Source organism: Oryctolagus cuniculus, chromosome 13 (genome assembly GCF_964237555.1).
Source record: "Oryctolagus cuniculus chromosome 13, mOryCun1.1, whole genome shotgun sequence".
NCBI lineage: Eukaryota > Metazoa > Chordata > Mammalia > Lagomorpha > Leporidae > Oryctolagus > Oryctolagus cuniculus.
In genome coordinates, this window is record NC_091444.1 from 41,888,757 (window position 1) to 41,914,768 (window position 26,012).

General features: G+C 40.1%; 1 protein-coding gene across 8 annotated transcripts in view; it reads right to left on the reverse strand.

The window, feature by feature from the left end:
* The window catches only part of MINDY3 (MINDY lysine 48 deubiquitinase 3), an 89,497-nt gene that overhangs the window by 18,932 nt on the left and 44,553 nt on the right, over positions 1-26,012 (reverse strand). For all 8 annotated transcript variants that reach the window (XM_051821431.2, XM_002717426.5, XM_070055448.1 and 5 more), the window contains 2 exons: positions 21,230-21,310; positions 2,839-2,911 (listed from right to left, as the gene is read on the reverse strand). In XM_051821431.2, the coding sequence (XP_051677391.1) occupies positions 2,839-2,911; positions 21,230-21,310 (154 nt within the window). The remainder of the gene's footprint in view (positions 1-2,838; positions 2,912-21,229; positions 21,311-26,012) is intronic.

The window sequence follows — 26,012 nt, forward strand, 5'->3', positions numbered from 1 at the left end:
CTTTCCACCTATGCATGGAACCTTCTCTAGGATTGATCACCTGCTAGGTAAGTCTCAGCAAATTCAAAAAAATTTATATCATACCACGCATCTTCTGAGACCACAATGGAGTGAAGCTGGAAATCAGCAACTCAGGAATCTCTAGAACATATGCAAAACATGGAGACTGAACACTATACTCCTGAATGAACAGTGGGTTATAGAAGAAATGAAAAAAAGATATAAAAAAATTTCTGGAAACAAATGAAGATGACAATACAGCATATAAAAATTTATGGAATACAGTAAAAGCAGTATTACAGGAAAGTTTATGGCAATCGGTGCCTACATCAAGAAATTGGAAAGGCACCAAATAAATGAACTAACCATGCACCTCAAGATCTAGAAGAACAGCAGCAAACTAAACCCAAGACTAGACCTAAATCTATGACCTGATACCATAAAATGATTAGAGAACATTGGGGAAACCCTGCAAGACATTGGCACAGGCAAAAAGTTCTTGGAAAAGACCCCAGAGGCACAGGCAGTAAAAGTCAAAATCAATAGATGGGATTACATCAAATCGAGAAGCTTCTGTACTGCAAAAGAAACACTCAGGAAAGAGAAAACCGACAGAATGGGAGAAATTATTTGCAAATAATGCAACTGATAAAGGATTAATAACCAGAATCTATAAAGAGATCAAGAAACTCCACAACAACAAAACAAAGAACCCATTAAAAAATGGGCCAAGGACTTAAACAGATGTTTTTCAAGAGGAAATCCAAATGGCGAATAGACTCATGAAAAAATGCTTAAGATCACTAGCCATCAGGGAAATGCAAATCAAAACAATGATGTCTCACCTCACCCCAACTAGAATGGCTTTCATACAGAAATCAAAAAATGCTGGTGAGGATGTGGGGAAAAATATACCCTAACCCACTGTTGGTGGGAATGTAAACTGGTAAAACCACTAAGGGAATCAGTCTGGAGATACCTCAGAAATCTGAATATAGGCCTACCATGTGACCCAGCTATCCCACTCCTGGGAATTTACTGAAGGGAAATGAAATCAGCAAATAAAAGAGTTATCTGCACCTCCATGTTTATTGCAGCTCAATTCATAATAGCTAAGACATGGAATCAACCTAAACGCTTGCCAACCTAAGACTGGATAAAGAAATTATGAGATATGTACTCTATGGAATACTACACAGCGTTTAAAAAAGTGCAAGTTATGAACAGTCATTTGCAACAAAATGAATGAACCTGGAAAACATTATACTGAGTGAAATAAGCCAGTCCCAAAGGGACAAACAGCATATGCTCTCTCTGATCTGTGATAATAGAGCACCTTAAACAAAATCTGTTGCAGTGAAATTGACACTTTGAGAAGCAATGACTTGAACAGCACTTGACTTCAACTTGACTGTTTAATTTTTTTTTCCCCTTAATGGAGAATGAGACTAGGAATGGGAGAGGGAGGAGGAGTGGCAGTGGGAGGAGGAGGGCAGGTATGATGGGAAGAATCACTATATTCCTAAAGTTGTACTTATGTCATTAAATAAATGGTTTCTTTGCAAAAAAAAAAAAAAATTGCTGTCTCTTACCTGCCTGTGTTATAGATTTATCAATTTTCTCTTTTGACTTCCATTTACCTATGTGATCTTTCCCTCTTCTTCATAATAGCTCATTTAGGAACACTTTAGCCATACCACTTTTTAAATCTTGCATTATACTTGATACATCAATTTTATTTTCATATTGTTACAGTTTCTAAAACCCATTTTTGTTAAGTTTAATCCTTTACTCAAAATACATTAAAAAGTTAGTAACTGTTGTAAGAATGATATATTACTAGAATTTCCATGAATCAAATTTTCAAGACAAAGAACAGATACCTAACAGTTAAGTTTCAAGATAAAAGAAAATGTATTTTTAAAGATAATGAAGCAGTTCACAAGGATCGCAGTGATCCACCAAGTTCAGTTTGCACATTGTAATTTATGATAGAATTTAAGACATTACTCGTTTTGAAGTTACACTTGAAAAGTCAGTGATTTAGGTATAATAGTTAAGTCATAACTTGTACTTCAGTATATAATCACAATGATCATTAAGACAGCCCAGGTAACAGTAATATTCTTTTGCATCTTTTTTTAAAATATTTATTCAAAAGGCAGAGTGACAGAGATTTTCTATCCACTGGTTCATTCCTCAAAGCCCCCAACAGCCAGGGCTGGGTTAGGCCAAAGTCAGGAGCCAGGAATTCCATTTGGGTCTCCCACATGGGTGCCAGGGGCACCAGTACATGGGCATCATTCACTGCTTTCCCAGGCTCATTAACAGAAAGCTGGATCAGCAGTGAAGCAGCAAGGACTTGAAACAGCACTCTGGTATAGGATGCCAGCACCACAAGCAGTGACTTAACCCACTGTGCCACAGCACTGGTCCTTCTTCCTCTTTATCCTAGTATAATCAATTATACAGAACACCCCACAATATCTGTTCATTTAATATTCATTTGGATAAAGAAGAAAATGACTTACCTTTCTAATTAAGAGTTTATTTAGAAGGTACTATTGTCCCCTGACACTGAATATCAGAGGTCAAGATTCAGGGAACTGAAACTACAGTACTCCAAGAAACATAAAAACCTTACACCATGGCAGAACTTGATGAGCACCTAAGTGCCCTACTTTCAACATTTTCCTTTTATAATTTTCAAGTAAGACAACCTACAGTTCATTCAATAACTCAAATCATTTGGAAAAAAAAAAAACCTCAGGTGGTTATTATTATATTTCAAATATACAAATGGATGAACCAGAGTCAATGTTTATGAAATCTTTTTACCTTCTGGATCATAGGTTTGAAATACTCTCCTAGCTTGTTCTGAAGGAGCCTCAGGGGCAACTAAAGCCATATCCTGAAAAAAATAAAGAGCATACTGTCAACCAGGTACAAAATGACAACATTAAAAATAAGCAAAACAAACACTAGTGTGAGGTGCAGATATGATGACATTTTGGAGTCAGAAGACTTGGAGGCACATTTATATCACAGGTGTACGACGAGGAAAGTCACAAACTTTCTGGGCCTTAATACTGAATTTGAAAAATGGCAATAATGCTTCAACCATAGAAAAGTATTGTAAAAATTACACGTGAAGCTTTATATAAACAATTTAAAGTCTAATTTCATACAAGCAATTATTATGAAAATGCAATTTGTAACAAGCTCTATGTATATGTTTCATGTTACCATCTAATTAAGAAAAAATGTAGCTTAAAATATGCTCTAGTTTTCAAATATTTAGAAATAAAAATCCAGATAATTATTATAACAAAGAATAACAGAATTACATAACAATGCATTTGAAAAATATTACTTTGGTAGGCATTTTATAGCATTTCATGGGAATATTCAATGATCAATCATTTTTGAATATTTTCCTTAAATAAATACCTTGTGGAAGAATTACTTCTTTGTCCCCCAAAAACAAATTTTCTATAGTAAGTATTACTATTTATAAAATGTTAAGCACAAAAATTTTGTTATTTTGATTCTTCACAAAGCTTTACTCCACATATTTAATCCACTATGGAATGCTATCTAACCAACATGAATTCAGGAGTTAGGCTTCTGTTATTTACTTGTGGTCACAGCTCTGGTCTAGAGTAGGCCATTCTCTTTAATTATGTTCACTCCAACAAAACTCATCAGAGAGCAAGCTTCCAATTATTTCTTTCTACCTAGCATCTTAAATCATTTTTTTTTTTTTTGACAGGCAGAGTGGACAATGAGAGAGAGAGACAGAGAGAAAGGTCTTCCTTTTCCGTTGGTTCACCTCCCCCCACCCCCGCCAATGGCCGCTGCGGCCAGCACGCTGTGGCTGGCGCACTGCGCTGATCTGAAGCCAGGAGCCAGGTGCTTCTCCTGGTCTCCCATGTGGATGCAGGGCCCAAGCACTTGGGCCATCCTCCACTGCACTCCTGGGCCACAGCAGAGAGCTGGATTGGAAGAAGAGCAACTGGGACTAGAACCTGGGGTGCTGGCACTGCAGGTGGAGGATTAGCCTATTGAGCCACGGCACCGGCCCTCGAATCATTCTTAAGAAGCTGTGGAAGTATACATTTAAATAAAATTTAAAATGCTGTTAGCCTACGGGTAAAGGTTTTGTAAGAAATTACTTTCTAACTTTAGACTTACCTAATCATCCTTCACAGATGAAGGAACACACTACTTAATTTTTGTTAAAATGTAAAATAAAAGACCATCATTAGTAATTTCAGTATTGTATAATTATTTCCCATTTAACTATCCCTTGGAATGATGTCCCTTTCAATGTAATTTTGCTGCTAATATACATGTCAAGTGAACCGTATTCCTCTGGCCTAACTTTAATGTTTTTCTGATTTTAAGATCCAGTCCTTGGTTACTGGATAACTGGATTGTGTCTAGTCTTGCCAGGGGGGGATTCAACAATTCATGGAAAACTCCCATTATTTTTTAGCTCCATTATCCTACAACTACTTGAAGCCCCTTCATGTGAACAGTGTTAAACCAAATAAACCTGAACGTGCATTTTGTAGGTCAGGTCATCTGAGAGGGATTGCTGGGTCAAAGGACAAATGCGATTGTAATTTTGATGGATACTGTTAGATTCTTGGGTTATGTGAGGCTATTTACCTATTTCGAACAATATATCCCAAAACACCCTGTTTTCTAATGTTACCAACACAGCCTTTGCTCCATAATTAACCTTGTGCCAAAGCTAGGATTGTCAACTTGGCTCTCAGATTTAGGGAGCAACTAACACTAGGGTTATTCCTTAGCTGTTTTAGTTGCAAAAGCTTTTACTCTGGAAGGCTAGTGTTGTGGAACAGTGGGTTAAGATGCCATATTGGCACCCATAACAGAGTGCTAGTACCAAGTCCCAGATGTGTTTCCAATCTTGCCTGGCAAGGCAGTAGAGAATGGCCCTAGTACTTGGACCCCTGCCATCCTTCGTGGGAGAGCAGGGAAGAATTCTGTCTCCTGACCCAGAACTGACTGTTGCGATCACTGCCTTTTAAGTAAATAAATCTTAATTTTTTGCCTTGTTATAGCATATATTTTAGCTCCCTCATCTATTTTCAACTCCACTTATTTCTTTTTCAATTCTATCCTTTAGGAATGGTGGCTGGAATTTGTGAATGAACACAAATTCTGACTGAGGAGAAGGTACAGAGCTATAGATCAAATCTTATGTAAAGGGGAACTTATATAGGCCGAAGAGGAGGATAGTCATTTTTTCAGTTCACCATCTGTTCCATTCAAACTTTTATTTTCACCAATAAATGCAGATGACAAGTGGAAAAGGAGCTGTAAACCATTACCTAGAATTTCTAAATATTACTTAAAACTTCTATTTAAAGAAAGGGAAAGGGAATATCAAGTTTTGCTTAAAAACCAAAACAATGTATTGGGGGGAAAAGGGTGATGGAGAATACAAGGAAGCATTACTGTAATACTGCTACACAGTGACGTTTTGGGAAATTACTACTGTTTATCAGGTTGAGAGAAGCAAGGAAGATTCCAGAGTTTTCAGCCACCGAAGTTTTCACATCAAATCCTCTGGCATAAAAGGCATCAAAAAATGCAGGATCATAAAAGAGTTTAAAATAACTACCTGATGGTTTGCCTCTAAGTTTGCCTCTAAGTTGCACATTTACAAAGGAACCAAGATAAATCTTAATAAAAGAATTGTATGTCTTGCCTCTAGTTATGAATATGTAAAAAGGTCAGGTTTTGGAAAACGAGTTATTTTGTTTAAACCCATTATTTGTACTAGCTTGCTACAGAGACAATCTGAAGCTCGGGCAAAAGTCCTGGGATAATCTTGTTTAACAAATGTTCATTTACAGGGCTGACGCAGTGGTGTAGCGGGTAAAGCCGCTGCCTGAAGTTCCGGCATCCCATACGGGCGCCAGTTCGAGTCTCGGCTGCTCCACTTGTGATCTAGCTTTCTGCTGTGGCCTGGGAAAGCAGTAGATGGCCCAAGTCCTTGGGCTACTGGACCTGTGTGAGAAGACCCGAAAGAAGCTCCTGGCTTCGGACTGGTGCAGCTCTGGCCGTTGCGGCCAATTAGGGAGTAAACCAGTGGATGGAAGACCTCTCTCCCTCTGCCTCTCCTTCTGTGTTTAATAAATGAATAAATCTTTTTAAAAAAATGCTCATTTATTGCCAGGGTTGGTAAACTTTTTCTGTAATGTAAATACTTTCAGGTTTTGCAGGCCATTTAGTCTCAGCAACAAAACAGATGACCATGGCTATGTTACAATGAAATGTCATTCATAAAACAAGTGATGGCCCTATTTGGCCTGAAGGTCATGGTTTGCTGACTCATGATTTAGGGATGATATTACACATTTTTCTCCATCTGCTCTAACATTTATTGAAACACGGCTTCTTTTTTGATATGTATCTGGTGGTACAAAGATGTATAAAAGCTAAGAAGGTAAGTAAAACATAAAAGATATTCTGGCTACCCCCCAAAAAAGGTAGGAAATTCTAGCTGGAAGGAACAAAAATCAGGAAAGGCAAGTGAATTAGAGGGAAAACTAAGTTGTTAACTATCACTGGGAAGAACTGAGAGAAAAGGAGTAGTTCAAAAGGGAAATCAGCTTTCATAAATTTAATTTTGAACTTTTAAAATTTTCAGGTAATGGTCAAACATCTACATAGAACTCATGGAAATATCTTAATCCCCGGGACACTATGAAAAGTCACCATTTGCAATTATAAGCTTATAGGCCATTAGACATAGAATAAACGCACCAAAGAGGGCTGTAAAACCTAGCAGGTAAGATACTGAGAAAGATGAAAGCAGAATTCAAGTAAGAGTTCAAATAAGAATGGAATATCTTCAAAAAGGAATTTAGGCATTTTATTCAAGTTAAGAAATGTGAAATAAGTATCTCAAAATCTTCAATGTGAGGACCTAACAGTTAGCACTACCACCCCATATGTTAACTATCTAAAAACACTACCTGTTTTTCCTTGTTTATTTGAAAGGTAGAGTTAGAGAGACAGGGAGGGAGAGATCTTCCATCTGATGGTTCACTCCCTAAATGGACACAACAGCCAGGGCTGGCCAGGCTGAAGCAAGGAACTTCTGTGGCCCCCATGTGGAAGCAGGGCCCAAGCACTTGGTCCATCTTCTGCTGCTTTTCTAGGCACATTATTGGAGGGAGCTGAACGGGAAGTAGAGCAGCTAGGACATGAACTAGTGCCCTAAGGGATGCTAGCATCCAGGCATTGGCTTAACCATTTATGTCACAACGCCAGCCCCTCTGTTTTCCCTCTTAACATACAACCCAGCAGTACTGGTCAGGTTTGATATAATACAACCACGAATGTGTCATTATTATAAAGCAAATTGTGCTTTTGGTCTCAATGAAATACTAATAGGTAATTTGCTAAACTCCTTAGGAATTAGTTCTTCTTAATCATACCACTTAAGATGTTTTTACATGGTGGGTAATGAGGGGAGGAAAAGGAAGTAAAGAAGGGGTCGGCGCTGTGGAGCCCCAGCCTGCAGCACCAGCATCCCATATGAGCTCTGGTTAGAGTCCTGGCTGCTCCACTTCTGATTCAGAAGTGCTAATGTGCCTGGGAAAGTAGTGGAGGATGGCCCAAGTCCTTGGACTCCTTGCACCTATGTGAGAGACCTGAAAGAAGCCCCTGGCTTTGGATTGGCCCAGCCCTGGCTGTTGCAGCCATTTGGGGACTAAATCAGTGGATGGAAGATCTATCTGTCTCTACCTCTTTCTGTAACTGAGTCAAATAAATCTTTTTTTTTTTAAAGATTTATTTATTTGAAAGTCAGAGTTACACAGAGAGAGAAGGAGGCAGAGAGCGAGAGCAACAGAGAGTTCTTCCATCCGTTGGTTCACTCCCCAATTGGCTGCAACAGCTGGAACTGTGCCGATCTGAAGCCAGGGGCTTCCTCCAGGTCTCCCATGTGGGTGCAGGGGCCCACGGACTTGGGCCATCTTCTTCTGCTTTCCCAGGCCATAGCAGAGAGCTGGATAGAAAGTGGAGCAGCCGGGACTTGAACTGGTGTCCATCTGGGATGCCGGCACTGCAGGTGGTAGCTTTACCTGCTACACCACATCACAGGCCCCAATAAATCTTAAAAAAAAAAAAAAAAAAAAAAAAAAAAGTAAAGGAAAAAAGATTACAGCAAGTTCACAAGTTCTAACTGAAACATTCTAAACATTTTCATGCACAGATCAAAACTATTATGTTGTCTAAAGTGATACTGGCTTGAGTGTTTACAATGTTTTTTGCATGACTGTAGAAAATGATCTTTTTAAAAAATGTTTATATACAGGTAGGAGAGATCAATCGATCTCCCATCAGCTGGTTCACCCCCCAAATGCATGCAACAACCACGGCTGGGACAGGATAAAGCCAGGAACCAGGAATTCCACCCAAGTCTCCCATGTGAGTGGCAAGAACCCAAGAACTTCAGAAGCATAGAAGCCCCGACTCCAGTGTGGCTTGTAGGAACCACAAGCGGTGGCTTAACTTGTGCCACAACTCTTGCCCATTAAATTTTTTTTTTAAGATTTTTTTTATTTATGTGAAAGGCAGAGGTGGGGAGTGTGGAGGTCTTCCATCTGCTGGTTCACTCCCCAAATGGATCCAACGGCCAGGGTTGGGCCAGGCTGAAGCCAGGAGCTTAGTGTCTCCCATGTGGGTACAGGGGCCCAAGCACTTGGGCCATCCTCAGCTGCTTTCCCAGGCACATTAGCAGGGAGCTGGACTGGAAGCAGAGCAGCTGGGACTCAAACCAGCACCCATATGGGGTGCTAGCAAAGCAGGTGGCAGCTTAACCTGCTACACCACAGCACCAGCTCCATAAAATGATCTCTTAAAGCTTGTTTAAATTAATATAAAATTGTGCCCATAGGTGAAATAAAGTTTCAAAACTCCATTCCCAGCTAAGTGTTTTATGTTGAGGTTGTTTTAACTTTCTGATTTAATTTAAAATCAAATTCCAGTACATTTAATTTAAATGTTTCTGAATAAAGTTCCTTGTATAAAAATCTGAGGGACAATTCATGTGGCAAATCTGGTAATCTACTAATATAAAATGTGTCTGATTGCTGTTCAAACTTACTATGCAAAAATCAATCACAGAATTACATTCAATTCAAGTGTATAAGACAAACTGTTTCTCTAAGATTTTATAACTGCCATATTTTTCTTGTACCTAAAAGAAATGATTTAAAGTATGAAGTAAAATAAATTTTAATAACCACATGTGAAGAATATGAAAATTTCTACCCCTCAGATTTCCCATTTCAAAGACTTTATTCAACAATAGTTTTTAGATTATATATTTAGTATATTTTCCAGTCTAATTATTGACACATCCGTAATTATTTTTTTAAAGACTGTCAAGCATATCAGAAGACAGAGAAAGACCTACTCTTTGTGCTTCAGGTTACAGGCTAACAGAAGATAAACAGTTGTTAGTGTATTATTATTTGTATATTGAGAAAACCAACATTGAAAATGAAGTTCATATAAAGATATACTAATCCTCCATCCCCAAACCACTGAATTTTGTAAATTAAGAAAAGTTATTCAAGCTAACAGGGAAACTTGCAAGTATTTTTTTTTTTCATCCTAGCTGTGTACTTAAGAGAATATTTCAATGTGTACTGCATCTGAAACTCTTTAGGTACCTACAGTAGGCAAATGTCCTAAACTAGAGTCAAATAGCTATTTAGGCTCTGCTTTACCATCAATATTCTTTTTATTCTGAAAGCACTCATCTATATTAGTCTGATATGATGACATGCTTTGATCAGAGAAACATTAAATAATTCCCAGGGATGGCGCTGTAGCACAGCAGGTTAAGCCACTGCCTTCAATTGCAAATGGACACTGGTTCAAGTCTTCACTGCTCCACTTTGGATTCAACTTCCTGCTGATGTGCCTGGGAAAGCAGTGAAAAGCAGCACAGAGAGCTGGGTCCCTGCCACCCATGGGGAAGACCCAGATGGAGTTCCAGGCTCCTAGCTTTTGGTTTGGCCAAACCATACCTGTTGCAGCCATTTGGGGTGTGAACCAACAGATGGGAGTTCTCTCTGTCCCTCCTTCTCTGTAAAATCTGCTTTTCAAATAAATAATTTTTTTAAAAAAGTAAACAATTAGTATTTAGCCAGTTTAGTGGTCTACAGGGATTATTAAGCAATACAGCTTTAAAAGCCTGACCCAATTCTACTGAACTGGAAAGTACAACTGAATGAAGGGCAGGAGGACAAGCTGCAGTGGGACTATCTAGTATCCTACCAGTCATGAAGTAAACATCTCTTTTTCATGTAGCTCTGTCTGCACTATCAGTATAATAATTCACTGTTTACAAGAAGCTTTTTAACTGTTGTAACATTAGCTATCCTTCGAAACACCTACTGAAATATAAGGCCTGTGTCCAGGGGGTTGGCTAGAATTAAGTAGTTCATTACTGAAAAGGCCTTTAAAGTTTATTCATTGTACCTTTCATCATTATCAAGAACAATCTGCTTTCACGAGTATTCAAAGAAGCTTTGAGAGCCTTAGCTAATTTCAGGACTGATCACATACATATGACATTTTAGCTTGCAGACAACATTTTATAGTGCTATAAAACTAAGAAATAGTATGTAATTTACCCTTAAATTATAATAATACTTCACTGTAAAATACTATCATTTGTTTTGTACTGATTGTTTGCTTACTAAGGAAAATTTGAGAAGTTTTAAGGAACAGGTTTTAATTATAAAATGCTCTCAAAACACAAAGCTCTTTAGGGCCAATGTTTAGTTAACCTCATCATTTGGAAACAGGTAAGAAGGTGATCTATTTTACTTTTCCATTATTTTCCAGATAATGTGTGAATGATTTAGACATCTCCAAACAACGATTTTCTGTGGCTATACCTGATACAAGAGACTGGGTACTTTACAGGGAATAGAGGTTTATTTAGCTCATGGTTGTGGAGGCTGGGATGTTCAATAACAAAGGTACTAGCCTCTTGAGGACTCAAGATGAGGGCACTCTTGCTGCCCTGGAACATGGTGAAGGGCATCCCATGGTGAGACAGTGTAAGTATGCTCGTTCAGGTCTCTCTTCCTATTCTTACAAATCCACTTATGCCACCCCAGAGGCCCCATCATGACCTCATCTAACCCTAATTACCTCTCAGAGAACCTATCTCCAAATTTCATTAACATAGGGACTTGGGGATAAGTTTCCAACACATGGACTCTTGGGGGACACAAGGAAACCATAACATTCTAGGTAGATATTGAGGGAAGACTGGTGGCTCTTTCCTTTCAAGAGGCTGTTTATCATTGCCTGTGGTTGTGAAGGGACTTGAAGTACCTTTCTGTGGAAGGATCTACTTCGACCCTGACCCCGACCCCAACATCAGGTTTGGCTAGACGTCTTCTTTTGGGCAGAGAAATAGAGTGGAGTTCCTGTAGAATCTGGTAAGTGCCACTGTCTGGTTTTATCAGAAGTTTTGCTCTGTTCCCTCAGTCATAAGAACTGCACATTCCAGCAAAAGAGCATTCCTTCAGCTCAGATCTTAGAATGAAGCAGAAACACAGAGCACACTTGGAGCCAACATGTAAATAAAGAGAGAAATAAGTTCTGGAGGGTGTGTGTTCATTTGCACAGGGGGAGGAGTGTGGTAATAGTGGTATTCTCCAGTACAGGCAGAGAGGGTAGAGAATTTAAATAAAACTGTTAAATTCCCTTAAATCTTCATCACATGCAGGAAATTCCAAACGTCAGGGTCAAACATTGCTCCTACATGGCAGGTGGATTATTCTCATTGTCCTCTTCTTGAATAAAACCGTGTAAGCCACAGACATTTTGAGGGTGGTAATTACTGCAACAAGCTGGCAAAAGGAATCAAACATACTATGCTAACTGGAACTGTTTTGCTTGTGCCACATGCAAAACATTTGCTTTTCCTATTCATACCTGATCTCCTCTTTCCTCATATTACCCAGCAACACTGATTTTGAGAACATAAACTGTATATGGAGGTTTCTCCACATATACAGGCTTCCTATGTTTTACAAAGAACTGAAAGTGCCTGAGATTATTGTTGAATACCAATAATTTAACTCTGGTAGGTAGGCTTGGATTATTAATAATGGAAGATAAGGGATACCTCTGGCCCCTACCCTTTTCAACTACAAAGTTTGAATGATTAAAAAACAATTACAGGCTGGCGCCGGGGCTGATTTAGCTAATCCTCCGCCTGCGGCACCAGCACCCAGGGTTCCAGTCCCAGTTGCTCCTCTTCCAGTCCAGCTCTCTGCTGTGGCCCGGGAGTGCAGTGGAGGATGGCCCAACTGCTTGGGCCCTGCACCTGTGTGGGAGACCAGGAGGAAGCACCTGGCTCTTGGCTTCAGATTGGCGCAGCGTGCCGGCCATAGTGGCCATTTGGGGGTGAACCAACGGGAGGAAGACCTTTCTCCTAACTGTGCCTGTCAAAAAAATATAGTAATCATGTTTAAACATTCTGTCAGACATTTAAAGAGAAGGCTTTACTGTTTTTTAAGGCCACATTACTATCATAATTGGCTTTATGTAGTTTCATTCTAGTGTTGTCCCTTCAGCACCCACCTGACCCCTCTTCCTGCCTCTGCTCTATCATAGCACAGTGACTTATTTTGTCCAAAGGAAGGAGAATAGTTAAAAGCACAGTTCAGGAGTCAGAAGATGTGAATCTGAATTCTGGCTTTATTACTCACTAGTATAGTCATCCACTGACATTCATGAGGGACTGATTCCAGGACTTCAGGGATAACAAAATCTGTGGATGCTTCAGTCCCTTTTATCAAATGGAGTAGTACACCGCACACAGGCTGTGGGCCATCTGAGTGGCTGACCAGAGATAGTGGGGGTATAAAACAGTAACAGATGGGTAGTTTCTCAGGTAGGATGATAGGGCAGGTGCATCTGCTAACAAGGCAGACACTCAGTCTTGTTCAGCTGGTTCTGGTTGGCTGTCAGTTGCAGGCTTGATGTTTCTGGCTGGTACCCAAATGGGCTGTCCCACATTCTCTGGAAAGACACAAGACTATCCCCGGCCCTTGGTTAGCAGAAGGTGTGGTCCCTTCCATTCTCCTGTCAGGGGGTCTTTCCACCTAACCATAGGGGCTTGGGTCTGGGATGGAAAGGATCCCCAGTGTTTATAAGCTGGGCTGATTCCTTGGGAATCAAAAGAAAGAAAATTGATTGTGAAAAGGACCTCAGTCAAAGCAAGCTGTGGGTCTAGGGGCATATGATTATTGTTTTTCTGTCTTTTGTCCTATGAAGTTTTTTTTTTTTTTTTTTTTTTTTTTTTTGACAGGCAGAGTGGACAGAGAGCACTGTCACATCATAGAAAGAAAGGTCTTCTTATACCATTGGGGTTCACCCTCCAATGGCCGCTGCGGCTGGCGCCAATCCGAAGCCAGGAGCCAGGTGCTTCTCCTGGTCTCCCATGCGGGTGCAGGGCCCAAGCACTTGGGCCGTCCTCCACTGCACTCCCGGGCCACAGCAGAGAGCTAGACTGGAAGAGGGGCAGCCAGGACAGGATCTGGTGCCCCGACCGGGACTAGAACCTGGTGTGCTGGCGTCGCAGGTGGAGGATTAGCCTATTGAGCCGCGGTGCCGGCTCCATGAGTTCTTTCAATGACTGCCTGTCCCTGTGGGTTGTATGGGATACCTGTGGCAGACTGTATGTTCCAGGACCTCAGAAAAGAATTAAATTTCTGTGATGTATATGCTGGCCCGTTATCAGTCTTTATCAGGAATGGCTTTGAAACCACCACAATACCTCTCCAAATCAAGCTTACTCAATGACAGCTTTAATTACAAAAAATCTTCTCTAATTTGCTATCAACACTATTAGCCACATTTTTTAAAATCAATTATAGACAGCTGGAGTTATGGACTGCTCAATGCTCACTCTAATGAAAACTCATAGGCTTTACTAATGAACACCTTAGGCCCTTTGATCATCAATATTTTATCATCTTTAGACAGTTATTTGGAGTTTATTTTAACAAAAAATAAAACATGTTCAAAAGGGGAAAGGGACTATTTCAGCAAGCAGGTTGACACGGTAGCTAAGATTACGAAGTAATAACAAAGGAAATTCAGAAAAATTATAAAAATGAGACAAACATTGTTTCATGAGGGCAGTTTGAATTATAGTAAAAAAGACACAGATATGTAATGTTCATTTTGTTTAAGGAAGAACATTTAGAATACATTTTAAAAGCTTTCTAGCCAAAATAACAAGTTTTAATATTAATATGGTACAAATTGCTGCCATAGCTCTAGATCACTGAAAACAATTAGCCTCAAACTGCATTAAACAGATAGAGTTTGTGATTAAAACTTCACATATTTTAGTAGCTGATGCCATGGTGTAGTAGGTTAACAGTCCACATGCGGCGCCAGCCGCCCATATGGGTGCCAGTTCATGTCCCAGCTGCTCTTCTTCTGACCCAGCTCTCAGCTAATGGTCTGGGAAAGCAGTGGAGGATGGCCCAAGTGCTTGTGCCCCTGCACTCATGTGGGAAACCCAGAAGTTGTTCTTGGCTTCTGGCTTTGGATCAGCACCGCTCCGGCCATTTGGTGAGTGAACCAGCAGATGGAAGACCTCTCTGTCTCTAAATCTGCCTCTCAAATAAATAAATAAATATTAAAAGAAATTTCCCATATTTTAATAATTCAAATAACAAAATGGTTAGTATATGTAGACTTCTATCTAAACTTTTCAAAAAGTTCACCTAAGAGAATATTAACTATTATTGTTACTATTCTTATTTTATAATATAGGTGTTAAGTCATATGAGTTAAAATATAAAAAAATACTTCGACCTCTTAAATCCACTTCCTTAAATCCAGAAAAGACATGAAATATAAATATATAGACAGATAGACAGATACACACATACACACACTTAAGATAAATGCATGGGATGACTAAACTGTATCAAAGTATTGGAAAATTTGTCATAAAATGCTAACCTGTGAATTTAATCATATCTCATGTCCTATGAATTGTACCCAGTAATTAAACCTACCTAAAAGTAAATTTTCTTATAACAGTAAAGTGTATAAGACATTTCTTTTCCTTACAATTGTCTTCATTACATGAGATACATGTATCAAAGTTAAAGTTTGTTCAGTTTTTAAACACCTAACAAAAACAGGCTCTAACCCTTAATTGCAGTGGTTTTTCTAACCTTATAACAAAGAGCAACACAGAAAAACAGCCTGGTATGTGGAAATAATTCTACTCAGACTCCTGGTAACAGATACCACTATTAAGAACACGGCCAGCTTACACAGGATCAGTTAAATATTTTGTTTCTCTCCTGCATAAAATTTAGCTTCTTTATATTTAGTTTCTATTTAAATGGTAATGTTTTTCATGAGTTCTTATCTGAAAGCAAAATTGCTTTATCATAGAAAAGGTCAAAGGTGATGTTCTATACAAAGAGTCTTTTTACAACCATAAAAGAACAAAAAAAAAGTATGTAAAACTCATCTCCTCAACTTCAAAAGGAAGTCTGAAATGGATTACCCAGAAAATCAGTCACTGATCTTCTGAAGAAGAAACTAGATGCTATAGGTTCCACTTGTTTTTCTATTGTATCAACAGTTGTCATCCATATTGAGATTCAAATGCACAATGAGAACACAAAGAAGACAACCATATTTTGTGTACCATTTCATACTTATATAAGAAAAATTTAAAGCCCTCATCTTGATTTTGTGTTAAAAATTAATTTCATAATTGGTTCCAATGCAAGGGAGAAGCAAGAAAATGACCTAAATAATTTATTCTTAAAATCTAAATATAAAAAGGACAAAGAATCAAATGGAATTAAAATGGTTAGAGGAAAGAGGAATATTTAGGCATTTAAATATATGAACATGCTTCATTATGAAAGACTGACACCTAAAACAAATATTTAACATATTAAAAAACACATTACACATCCATGTTTTAATTAAGAGTTAAATTTTTTCTCTTAAAATTAAAGGAAAACATGAAAGATGAATTTAAGTATGAGTAGCTTCGAAATTCACTATGTATGTACTTTTCAGAATGCCTGTGCAGTAGGTTTCCAACTTTTCAACCTTATCAAAAGTACATGATTTCTGAAGAATCATGCCCAAATAGGTACTTTTCATCTCAATGTACATATCTAAAGGTTTTGTTCCCCTAGAGTTCAGATGACACACTTGGAAAGTTTTCCATGCTCCTTAACAGGAATTAAGTTTCTGTCTCTGAAGAAGTCCATTCACGTACTGCATTTCACCTTGTCCACATTCAGTCATGAGAAGGTGGGAACTCTCCTGCTTGGGAACCTAGCAGTTTCTGCAAGGTTTCTGCACTAAGATCTGTGATATCCCTCCACAATAGTAATGATAAAAACTCCCATTTACATAGGCAGCTTACATGTATTTCTCAACGTCAGACTCCCTAAGATACTATGTCAAGGAATATAATACCCGTTTTGTTTTATGGAGCCAGATGTTTTACTAAAAAAAAAAATCACTTTGTCTTTATCAGGTAGAAAATGATATTTATACAACGTGGAAAATTGTGAAATTTTAAATACTTAAGAAATGCATCATCTGTGTGGGCTGACTGCAGCAGCTCAAGTTTTTCTCTTGGTTAATTTGTCAAAAGAAAACTCCTCCAGTTTCTGGTCTCAGTTTTCATAAATTGAGAATCCAATATGTAAAGTTTTTATTTCTATATAAATTTATGTAAAACTGGTTATTATAACCTAAATCTTTTTTTAACATTTAAAATTTTTAATTAAAAATAAATCATGCCTAAACACAGACAAATTTTGAAACCAAAGGTACAATTTGAAGGACAGAAAATAAATGGGAGATTATGTACCAGGAGGAAGCTCGGAGCACGGCTCGGGACAGAGCCCATGGGGGTAGCGTTGCGCACCCATGGGGACACCTGCCGTGCAGGGCTGCTGGCCTGGGGGTCCCTGAGCACTGTTGCTGACAGCCGGCCGGCCCATGCCCCTGAGTCTGCAGTGCAGCCGGTGGCGCTGGGTTGACCTGCGCCCAGCACTTCGGGGGCACTTCGGGGAGCTCCCCCAGGCCCAGACGGTGTCGCAAGTCTGCCCCGCTCACCCACACCTGCCCCAGGCAGTCCACCAGGCTTCAACCATATGCCCTGTTTAGGTGGGGCCGCTGTGGCAGGTGGGAGGGAGGCCTGGGAGCGCCAGTCACCACTCACAGCAGAGACACCGCTGAGGCTGGCCAGGGTCCCATGAGCTAATCCAGGGCAGGCATCTGTCCATCTGCGCCCTCACTGCCCCCTCCTTCTCCACACCAGGGGCTGTGCCTGTGTGCCCACCCACCCCCAGACCACCCTGAGGGCTCAAAGCCCCACCTGTGTCTTGGCCCCTGATGCCCCTCCACCTGCTGGCCATTGTGCGGGGATCTCACCTAGGCGAAGCTCCCCGAAGTTGACACAGCCTATCGACTCGGAAGTTGGGACCCACCATCAGGACCCCCGAGCTGGCCCCCGAGGTGCGCACGCCGTGGTTGCTCTGGCTCCCGCCACTCCTGGACATTCTCCTGGCCTCTTCCAACTCCCCTCTCCCTCCTTTCTTGTGAAAATCCGTAAGTCTGCGGTATCCTGGCCTCTCCATGGTGACTATGCCACACAAACACCGAGGCTGTGGACCGCTGAGGCATGGGCTCGCGGCAGCTACCACAGCCCCGCACCAGCTGGCATGGGCACCCTCGCGGGCCTGGCCGTGGTGCGCATCTCGGTGGCCTCATGGTGGCTTTCGGGCACAGGAGACATGCTGCTGGCACCTCAAATCTCATGGCCCCCAGCTGTGCTGCGCCGAGGGCGGCGGCCGGCTTCAGCAGCACCGCACAACCCTCCGCGCCCCACCCCTCGGCCCTGGCTCGGCTCCAGCCGCTGGGGCGGCCTCCGCATGTTCCGGGCAGGAGGCCTCTGGCTGGCTGCGCTCCGCAGCGGCCGCTCGACTTACACGCCAGCGTCGGCCAGCCTATAACCTAAATCTTTTTTTTTTTTGACAGGCAGAATGGACAGTGAGAGAGAGAGAAGGGTCTTCTTTTCCGTTGGTTCACCCCGCCCCCGATGGCCGATGCGGCCAGCGCACCACACTGATCCGAAGGCAGGAGCCAGGTGCTTCTCCTGGTCTCCCATGGGGTGCAGGGCCCAAGGACTTGGGCCATCTCCACTGCACTCCCTGGCCGCAGCAGAGAGCTGGCCTGGAAGAGGGGCAACCGGGACAGAATCCGGCGCCCCAACCGGGACTAGAACCCAGTGTACCGGCACCGTAGGTGGAGGATTAGCCTATTGAGCTGCGGCGCCGGCCAGCCTATAACCTAAATCTTTTTTTTTTTTTTTTTAACAGGCAGAGTGGACAGTGAGAGAGAGACAGAGAGAAAGGTCTTCCTTTTGCCGTTGGTTCACCCTCCAATAGCCGCCACGGCCGGCGCACCGCGCTGATCCGAAGGCAGGAGCCAGGTGCTTCTCCTGGTCTCCCATGGGGTACAGGGCCCAAGCACTCGGGCCATCCTCCACTGCACTCCCGGGCCACAGCAGAGAGCTGGCCTGGAAAAGGGGCAACTGGGACAGAATCCGGTGCCCCGACTGGGACTAGAACCCGGTGTGCCGGTGCCGCAAGGCGGAGGATTAGCCTATTGAGCTGCTGTGCCGGCTGTAACCTAAATGTTAAAATAAATCTAACTAGATGCTTAATTTGGTTTTCCATGTACATCTTCAATGATGCTTAATTATTTTTTCATAAAGCAAAACAGTTCTATAAATTTCAATGTTCCATACTTTACAGAAGCAGTATAATTATTCATAATTATTTGTGTATTATCTACTACTGGTAATGCCTTTTACACTATTAATTTGCTAACACATAGTCCTTTTCCCATATAACAGCTTTTGATATTCTCTGTGCAATGTTAGAAAAGTTTTTAGCCTTCTATATATACTGGTTTCTTTTAGCATGAAAAATGGAAGTCTAGGTCCAATGATTTCAATAGCTCTTGCCATTACTAAATTTTAACTTAAAAAAACAGCTTTTACACGGTGTGTCAAGCATCAGTCTACAATGACAAATCCTCTCTCATTACTGTCTTTTGGAGACGAATTCAAGAAGCAATGTCAGAGCAGCTATAGCACAAATACATGCCTTAGAAAGGCACCTCACATCTTCCCAATCCTGCTGTTTCAGAGTGCATATAATGGTTAAGTTGCCTTAATCATGCATCAGTACACTTAATAACAGGAAAGCTGTTAAGGCATATCTTTGAGTGTCTGAGGCTCTTAGATTTAATCACTAGAAACATCTCATTAGACATCTCTGCCATTCATCCACAAAATCCAACCAATCATGAAATGCTGCGATTTTATCTCAGGAGTAAATCTGTCAAGTTCAAGCACATCAAATCAGACCACTCTATTCTTTGCTTGCCTGCAATACAACAAAAGTACTCATGACCTAAGTTATTTTTCAATAGAAGGGGTCTTTAAGAAATCCATTGAAATTGCATATTATTAAAAAATGATGCATGGCTTTCTTTCAAAAAAATTTCACCAAAGTTTAACTTCATTTTCCATGAACTTTTAAATATCCTTATATGCTTTTCTCCAATTAGTCAGATTCATCTTTTTAAGATGTGATTTCATTTTGTTCCATTCCTTCCTAACTATCTACTGTAACCACCAATTTTTAACAAGCCCAGTGGTTGCCACTACTCCTAGGATTAACAGTAGTAACCTGGCCTCTGTACTTTCCCAACCTCATCTTATACTTTCTCCCCCAAATTCTCAGTGACCCATCTATTCTTGCAGTTTGTTCTCACCACACTCCTCCTTTCCACGAAGTTTGTTTGTTCCATCTATTACCTATGTAAGGAGTGTTCTTTTTCCCATAGTTTAATCTTACTAATGACTTAGTGTTCATTTTATACATCAAAATTCTTCAAAGAAACATCATCATCTTCCAACAGGAAAAATCTTACAGCATTATATACCAGTGCACTCATTACACTTGTGATTTTAAAAATGTGATTATGTGAGTGAAGCCTTCCATCCTTAGAATGTATATACCTCCACAAAAACAGAAGCCTTCACCATTTTTTGTTCACTGTATTCACACCACCTGGCATAATGACATAAACATACTGTACACCCAGTAAATATCTGATAAATGAGTATATGCATGAAGACAGCTACAACTGTTATCACCTTCAGTACATACATCACATCAAGAATTTCACTACTCTCACAGGTATTTTGCAGTGCCACAATACAGGTTGCCTTGACAATTATCAACTTAAAATGTTTTTTTACTTTGCTCTATCCAGTACAAATAATTCAGTGCATGAAACACATCTAAACAAGCAAATGTAACCATCTAGCAAATCTATACATGATACCATAGATGTTTAATAAATCTACATTGAAAACGGTAATAACAATGGCTAAGATATGTGTATTTAACTTGTCCTAGATACTGCTAAACATTTTACATTTAAACTTTACCACAATTGTAAAACCTATGTATCATAATTAGTCTATATTCTAAAGGCATGGGAAAAGAGGCTAAGAGATGTTAGGAAGTGGCAATGATGGAATTCAAATGAAGACTGACAACAAAGCTCTTTAGCACTCATTTGCAAAAACACTACTCATAGCTAAAGGCTGAGATAGCTTTGTTGCACCAATTTTGAAATAAACATATCCAAACACATCTATTTCAATACTGTAATCATGTATATGTTAAAACTGTGAGAAATATTCTATTTTAATATCACGGAATTAATAGATAAATGGCAGCTTACAATATATTTTATATCATGTTCGATTTTTAGTCTGTAACAAAGCAATCTAACACTTTAAATTCAATTATTTTCTCCATAGTACAAGAAATTTCTGAAAAACAAAAGTCAAAGCTCTAAAGTCAGAACGTTTTATTGAAATGATTCCGAAGCTGAAGAATGATTTATTCTCTAGAATTATTATTCTTTTAGAATTTGGAACAATGCATATTAGCAGGATTTGACTGAAGTTTACACAACGATCCAAACTAAATATGGACTTATATTACTTATTTTGTCTGACTTCATACTTTAAAAAATCCTGCTATAAGCATACCTTGGCAAAAAATACGGTGAGGTGAGTTTCACTGCCAACAATCCAAATAGGGAATTTTGGCGATTTCAAGTAAGAACCAACCTAGAATAAATGTAGCAAAATAAACAAATGAGCAATTGAAACTGATTATTAAATATCCATCAACTAATATTTGAAACATAGCTAAGATATCCAACTCATATTTAAACAGAATAATGTATTGTGCCACAGCCTTATCCATAGAGATCAAATGCTGAACATAAAGATAAGTGTTATATAGATTGTAAGCACTGAGCTTATATTGCACCTTTACATTAGAACAATAGTATAGATTTTAACATGGCCAGAAATAACCAACTTAGCCCTGAAAATTATTCTCAGGTTTTGTTAAAGTTCCTAGATAGAATGACCACTTCTAGAATGTTAGCTTGACATCTCAAACTCTAAACTTGATAATTCCTTTATAAGGAAAATAACTATAAATTAACAAATTAGATTTTTTGAATAAACAAAGGCAAAATCCATACTAACACCCCTATTCTCAAAAAATCTAGGGAAATACAATAATCTGTTTTAAGAAAAACACAATACACAACATTTAGAAACATAAAAGAATTCTGGTCATTTGACTCTTAATGATAAAATAAGTTCAAAGTTTTATAATATGTAATATCTTTAAAAATGTATAAAAAGCCATATTTATTCCCTGTGTTCAAGATTATATATTTAATACACAAAACACTATACTACCAAAAATTTGAGAACATGTTTTTCTGTGTTTGAGAAAATAAAAGCTTAATACTCAAATAAAATGGATTTATGAAACCTGTATGTTCACAATAGTCAATTCCATATTCTTTTCTTAAAAGAACTTCCATTCATTCATTTATTTTATTAATTTGAAAGCAGAGAGACAAATTGCCCATCTACTGGTTTACTCCCCAAATGCCCACAATGGTTGGGTATGAGCCAGGCAGAAGCCAAGAGCAGGGAACTCAATCCAAGTCCCTAAGTGTTTGACAGGGACCTAAGCCATAACCTGCTACCTACCAGAGTGTGCATTAGCAGGAAGCTGGAATAAGGAACAAAATTGGGGCTTGAATCTAGGTCCTCTGATATGGGATGTGGGTGTGCCAAGCAGCACCTCTTAACTGCTACACCCCTGATATACTCTTAGAAGAACAGAAACCCTAACTTACAACTAATCTCACCAATCAAATTGCTGAATTTTCTCTTCTCACTCAGTTTGCCTATACTTGGGAAATTCCCAGTAGTTACTTATAACTATAAATCAGGGTCAATAATTATTTTCTAATTAGTCAACAACCCCTACTTCAACCACCACAATGGCCCTCTGGAATTTATCCTCATCACTAGAAGGGAAGTGGAAAATAGTGCTCTTTTTCATTCATGAGTGAAAAATCAGTATCTTCGTCCTATGATAGAATGTGCTAATACAGAAATGCTGAACTAGTGAAGTTTAAGGGATAGTTAGGGGGTTGGCTCCATGGCGCAGTGGGTTAATCCTCCGCCTGCAGTGCCAGCATCCCACAAGGGCACCGGTTCTAGTTCCGCTGCTCCTCTTCCAGTCCAGCTCTCTGCTGTGGCCTGGGAGAGCAGTGGAAGATGGCCCAAGTGCTTGGACCCCTGCACCCACGTGAGGGACTGCGAAGAAGCACCTGGTTCCTGGCTTCGGACTGGCCAACTCTGGCCATTGCAGCCATTTGGGGAGTGAACCAACAGATGGAAGACCTCTCTCTCTCTGTCTCTCCCTCTCACTGTCTGTAACTCCACCTCTCAAATAAATAAAATCTTTAAAAAAAAAAAAAAGGATAGTTAGAAGATACAGGATCAAATGCTGAACTCATAAAGTGTTTTATTAACAATAAGTGAATGAACATCTAGTACAATTCCGTTGGAAAAGTTTGACAGTCCCTCAACAGTAAAACATAGAATTACAACATGAAACAATTTTACTCCTATCTATATAACAGATAACGAAAATATATGTTCACAAAAAAAACATGTACATATTTATAGCAGCATTATTTTTAATAGATAAAAGTAGAAATAACCTAAACACTGATCACCTGATGAATGGATAGACAAAATTGGTATATGATATAGCAGAATATAATTTGGTCATAAAAAGGAATGAAGTACTAACACATGTTTAAACATAGGTGAACACTGAAAACATACCACATAACAAGAAGCCAGACACAAAAGGGTACAAATAATATGATTCATTTACATGAAATGTCCAGAAGAGGCAAAACCATAGGGACAGAAAGTAGAACCATGGTAGTCAAGAGCTGGGGATGAGGGGAAGAGATTGCTAATGGCTTTAGAGGTTTTTTGGGTTTTTTTTGTTTGTTTGTTTTTGTTTTTGACAGGCAGAGTTAGACGGTGAGAGAGAGAGACAGAAAGGTCTTCCTTTTCCGTTGGTTCACCCCTCCAAATGGCCGCTACAGCCAGCGCGCTGCGTCAATCCGAAGCCAGGAGCCAGGTGCTTTTTCCTGGTCTCCCATGTGGGTGCAGGGCCCAAGCACTCGGGCCATCCTCCACTGCCTTCCTGGGCCACAGCAGAGAGCTGGACTGGAAGAGGAACAACCGGGACAGAATCTGGTGCCCCAACCGGGACTAGAACCCAGGGTGCCGGCGCCACAGGTGGAGGATTAACCAAGTGAGCTGTGGTGCCGGCCCTAGAATTTAAGGACGGGGAAAACACTGTGGAATTAGATACTGGATATGACTGCACAGCCTTGTGAATATACTAAAATTCACTGAGTATATTTTAAAATGGTGGATTTTAGAGAATGTGACTCAAGGCCATGTTCTTTTTTCTCTGGGTGGGCATACACATTGTGTTTGTGTGTGTGTGTGTAGAGATCACTTCTTTTTTTTTTTTTTTTTTTTTTTGACAGGCAGAATGGACAGTGAGAGAGAGAGACAGAGCGAGAGAGAGACAGAGCGAAAGGTCTTCCTTTTGCCGTTGGTTCACCTCCCAATGGCCGCCGCGGCTGGTGCGCTGCGGCCGGTGCGCTGCGGCCGGTGCGCTGCGGCCGGCGCACTGCGCTGATCTGATAGCAGGAGCCAGGTACTTATCCTGGTCTCCCATGGGGTGCAGGGCCCAAGCACTTGGGCCATCCTCCACTGCACTCCCGGGCCACAGCAGAGAGCTGGCCTGAAAGAGGGGCAACCGGGACAGAATCTGGTGCCCCGACCGGGACTAGAACCCGGTGTGCCGGCGCCGCAAAGCGGAGGATCAGCCTAGTGAGCCACGGCGCCAGCCCTTCATTTGTATTAATAAACATATGGTCAAAATTTTATCTAAAATTTTAAGTCAGTAAAAATTTTTAAATATTTATTTTTATTTGAAAGGCACAGAGACAGAGACAGAAAAAGAGTAAACTCCAATCTTCTGTTTTTTTCCCTCAATGCCCATAACAGCTGAGGCTGGGCTGGGCCAAAGCCAGGAATGCAATGAAGGTCTCCTATGTGGGCAGGAACCTAATTAATTGAGCCATCACTTCCTCCCAGGATCCACATTACCAGAAAGCTAAAGTCAATAGTGTGAGCCAGGTATTGCAGGTAGATATGACACATGAGTGTCTTAACTGCTAATCCAACCACCCATCTCAAAGAAATTTGCTACACTATTAAAGAGTGGGGATATATTCAGATTTATACAATTCACACAACCACAATTATTTCCTTAATGCTATTTCTCTTTAGAATACAGTAAAAAAGGAATTATCCAGATTTAAAAAAAATTATGTATAGATAAAACCCAGAGAGTAATATTTCTTTTTAAAAATGCCATCTTAACTCATTTTGGAGGCCTTGGCTAGAGTCCAATCTCCTTAAAAAAAGATAGCTGAGGGGCCGGCATTGTGGCATAGCAGGTTAAGTCACTGCCTGAGATGCCAGCATCCCTTAATGAGCACCAGTTCATGTCATGGCTGCTCCACTTCTAATCCAGCTCCCTGTTAAAGCATCTGGGAAAGCAGGGGAAGATGGCCAAAGTCTTTGGGCCCTGAACCCAACATGGGAGACACAGAAGAAGCTTCTGGCTCCTGGCTTTGGGCTGGCCTAGCCGGGGCCATTTCAGCCTATTTGGGAATGAACAAGTGGATGGAAGACCTTTCTCTGTCTCACCCTCTCTAACTCTGCCTTTCAAATAAATAAATAAATCTTTAAAAAAAATAGCTGATTAAATAAGTTCATGCCCCATCCACTTTCCTGATAGGTTTTTCACAGACTATCATCCTAATCACTCTATAGTCTAGACAGCCCCTATGGCCAAAGCCCATGAAAATTATTCAAATTAGCCAATCCATAGGGAACCCAGGAAAACTAGTTAACCCTATAGCTTGTTGTTAGTCAACTGTGTGGCCCTACCTGGCAGCCCCCTCTCATTTGAAGCTGTAAGGAATGAATTCTGTCTTTCATTTATCCCAGTATCAGGGTATTGAATTGCATCATTAAAAGAATCTTTAAATCTTACAGTAAAATGCTAGAACATTCAATAGATAAAGAGAATAATGTACAACAGCTATTGATTTCCCACCATGATCTTGAGGGAAAAAACATTTTCCTGTTCTAAAAATGCACATATTTGGAGAACTTTATTATAGTTGTGGTACAATTATCTGTTCATTCATTTAACAACTATTTACTGTGTACTTAATATGTACCCAGCAAGACAACATTCCTGTCTTCCAAGATTCTATTTTCCATTAGGGAAGACAAAAGAAAAACAAATTTGAAAGACTAAAAATAAAAAAAGTAAACAAAAAGG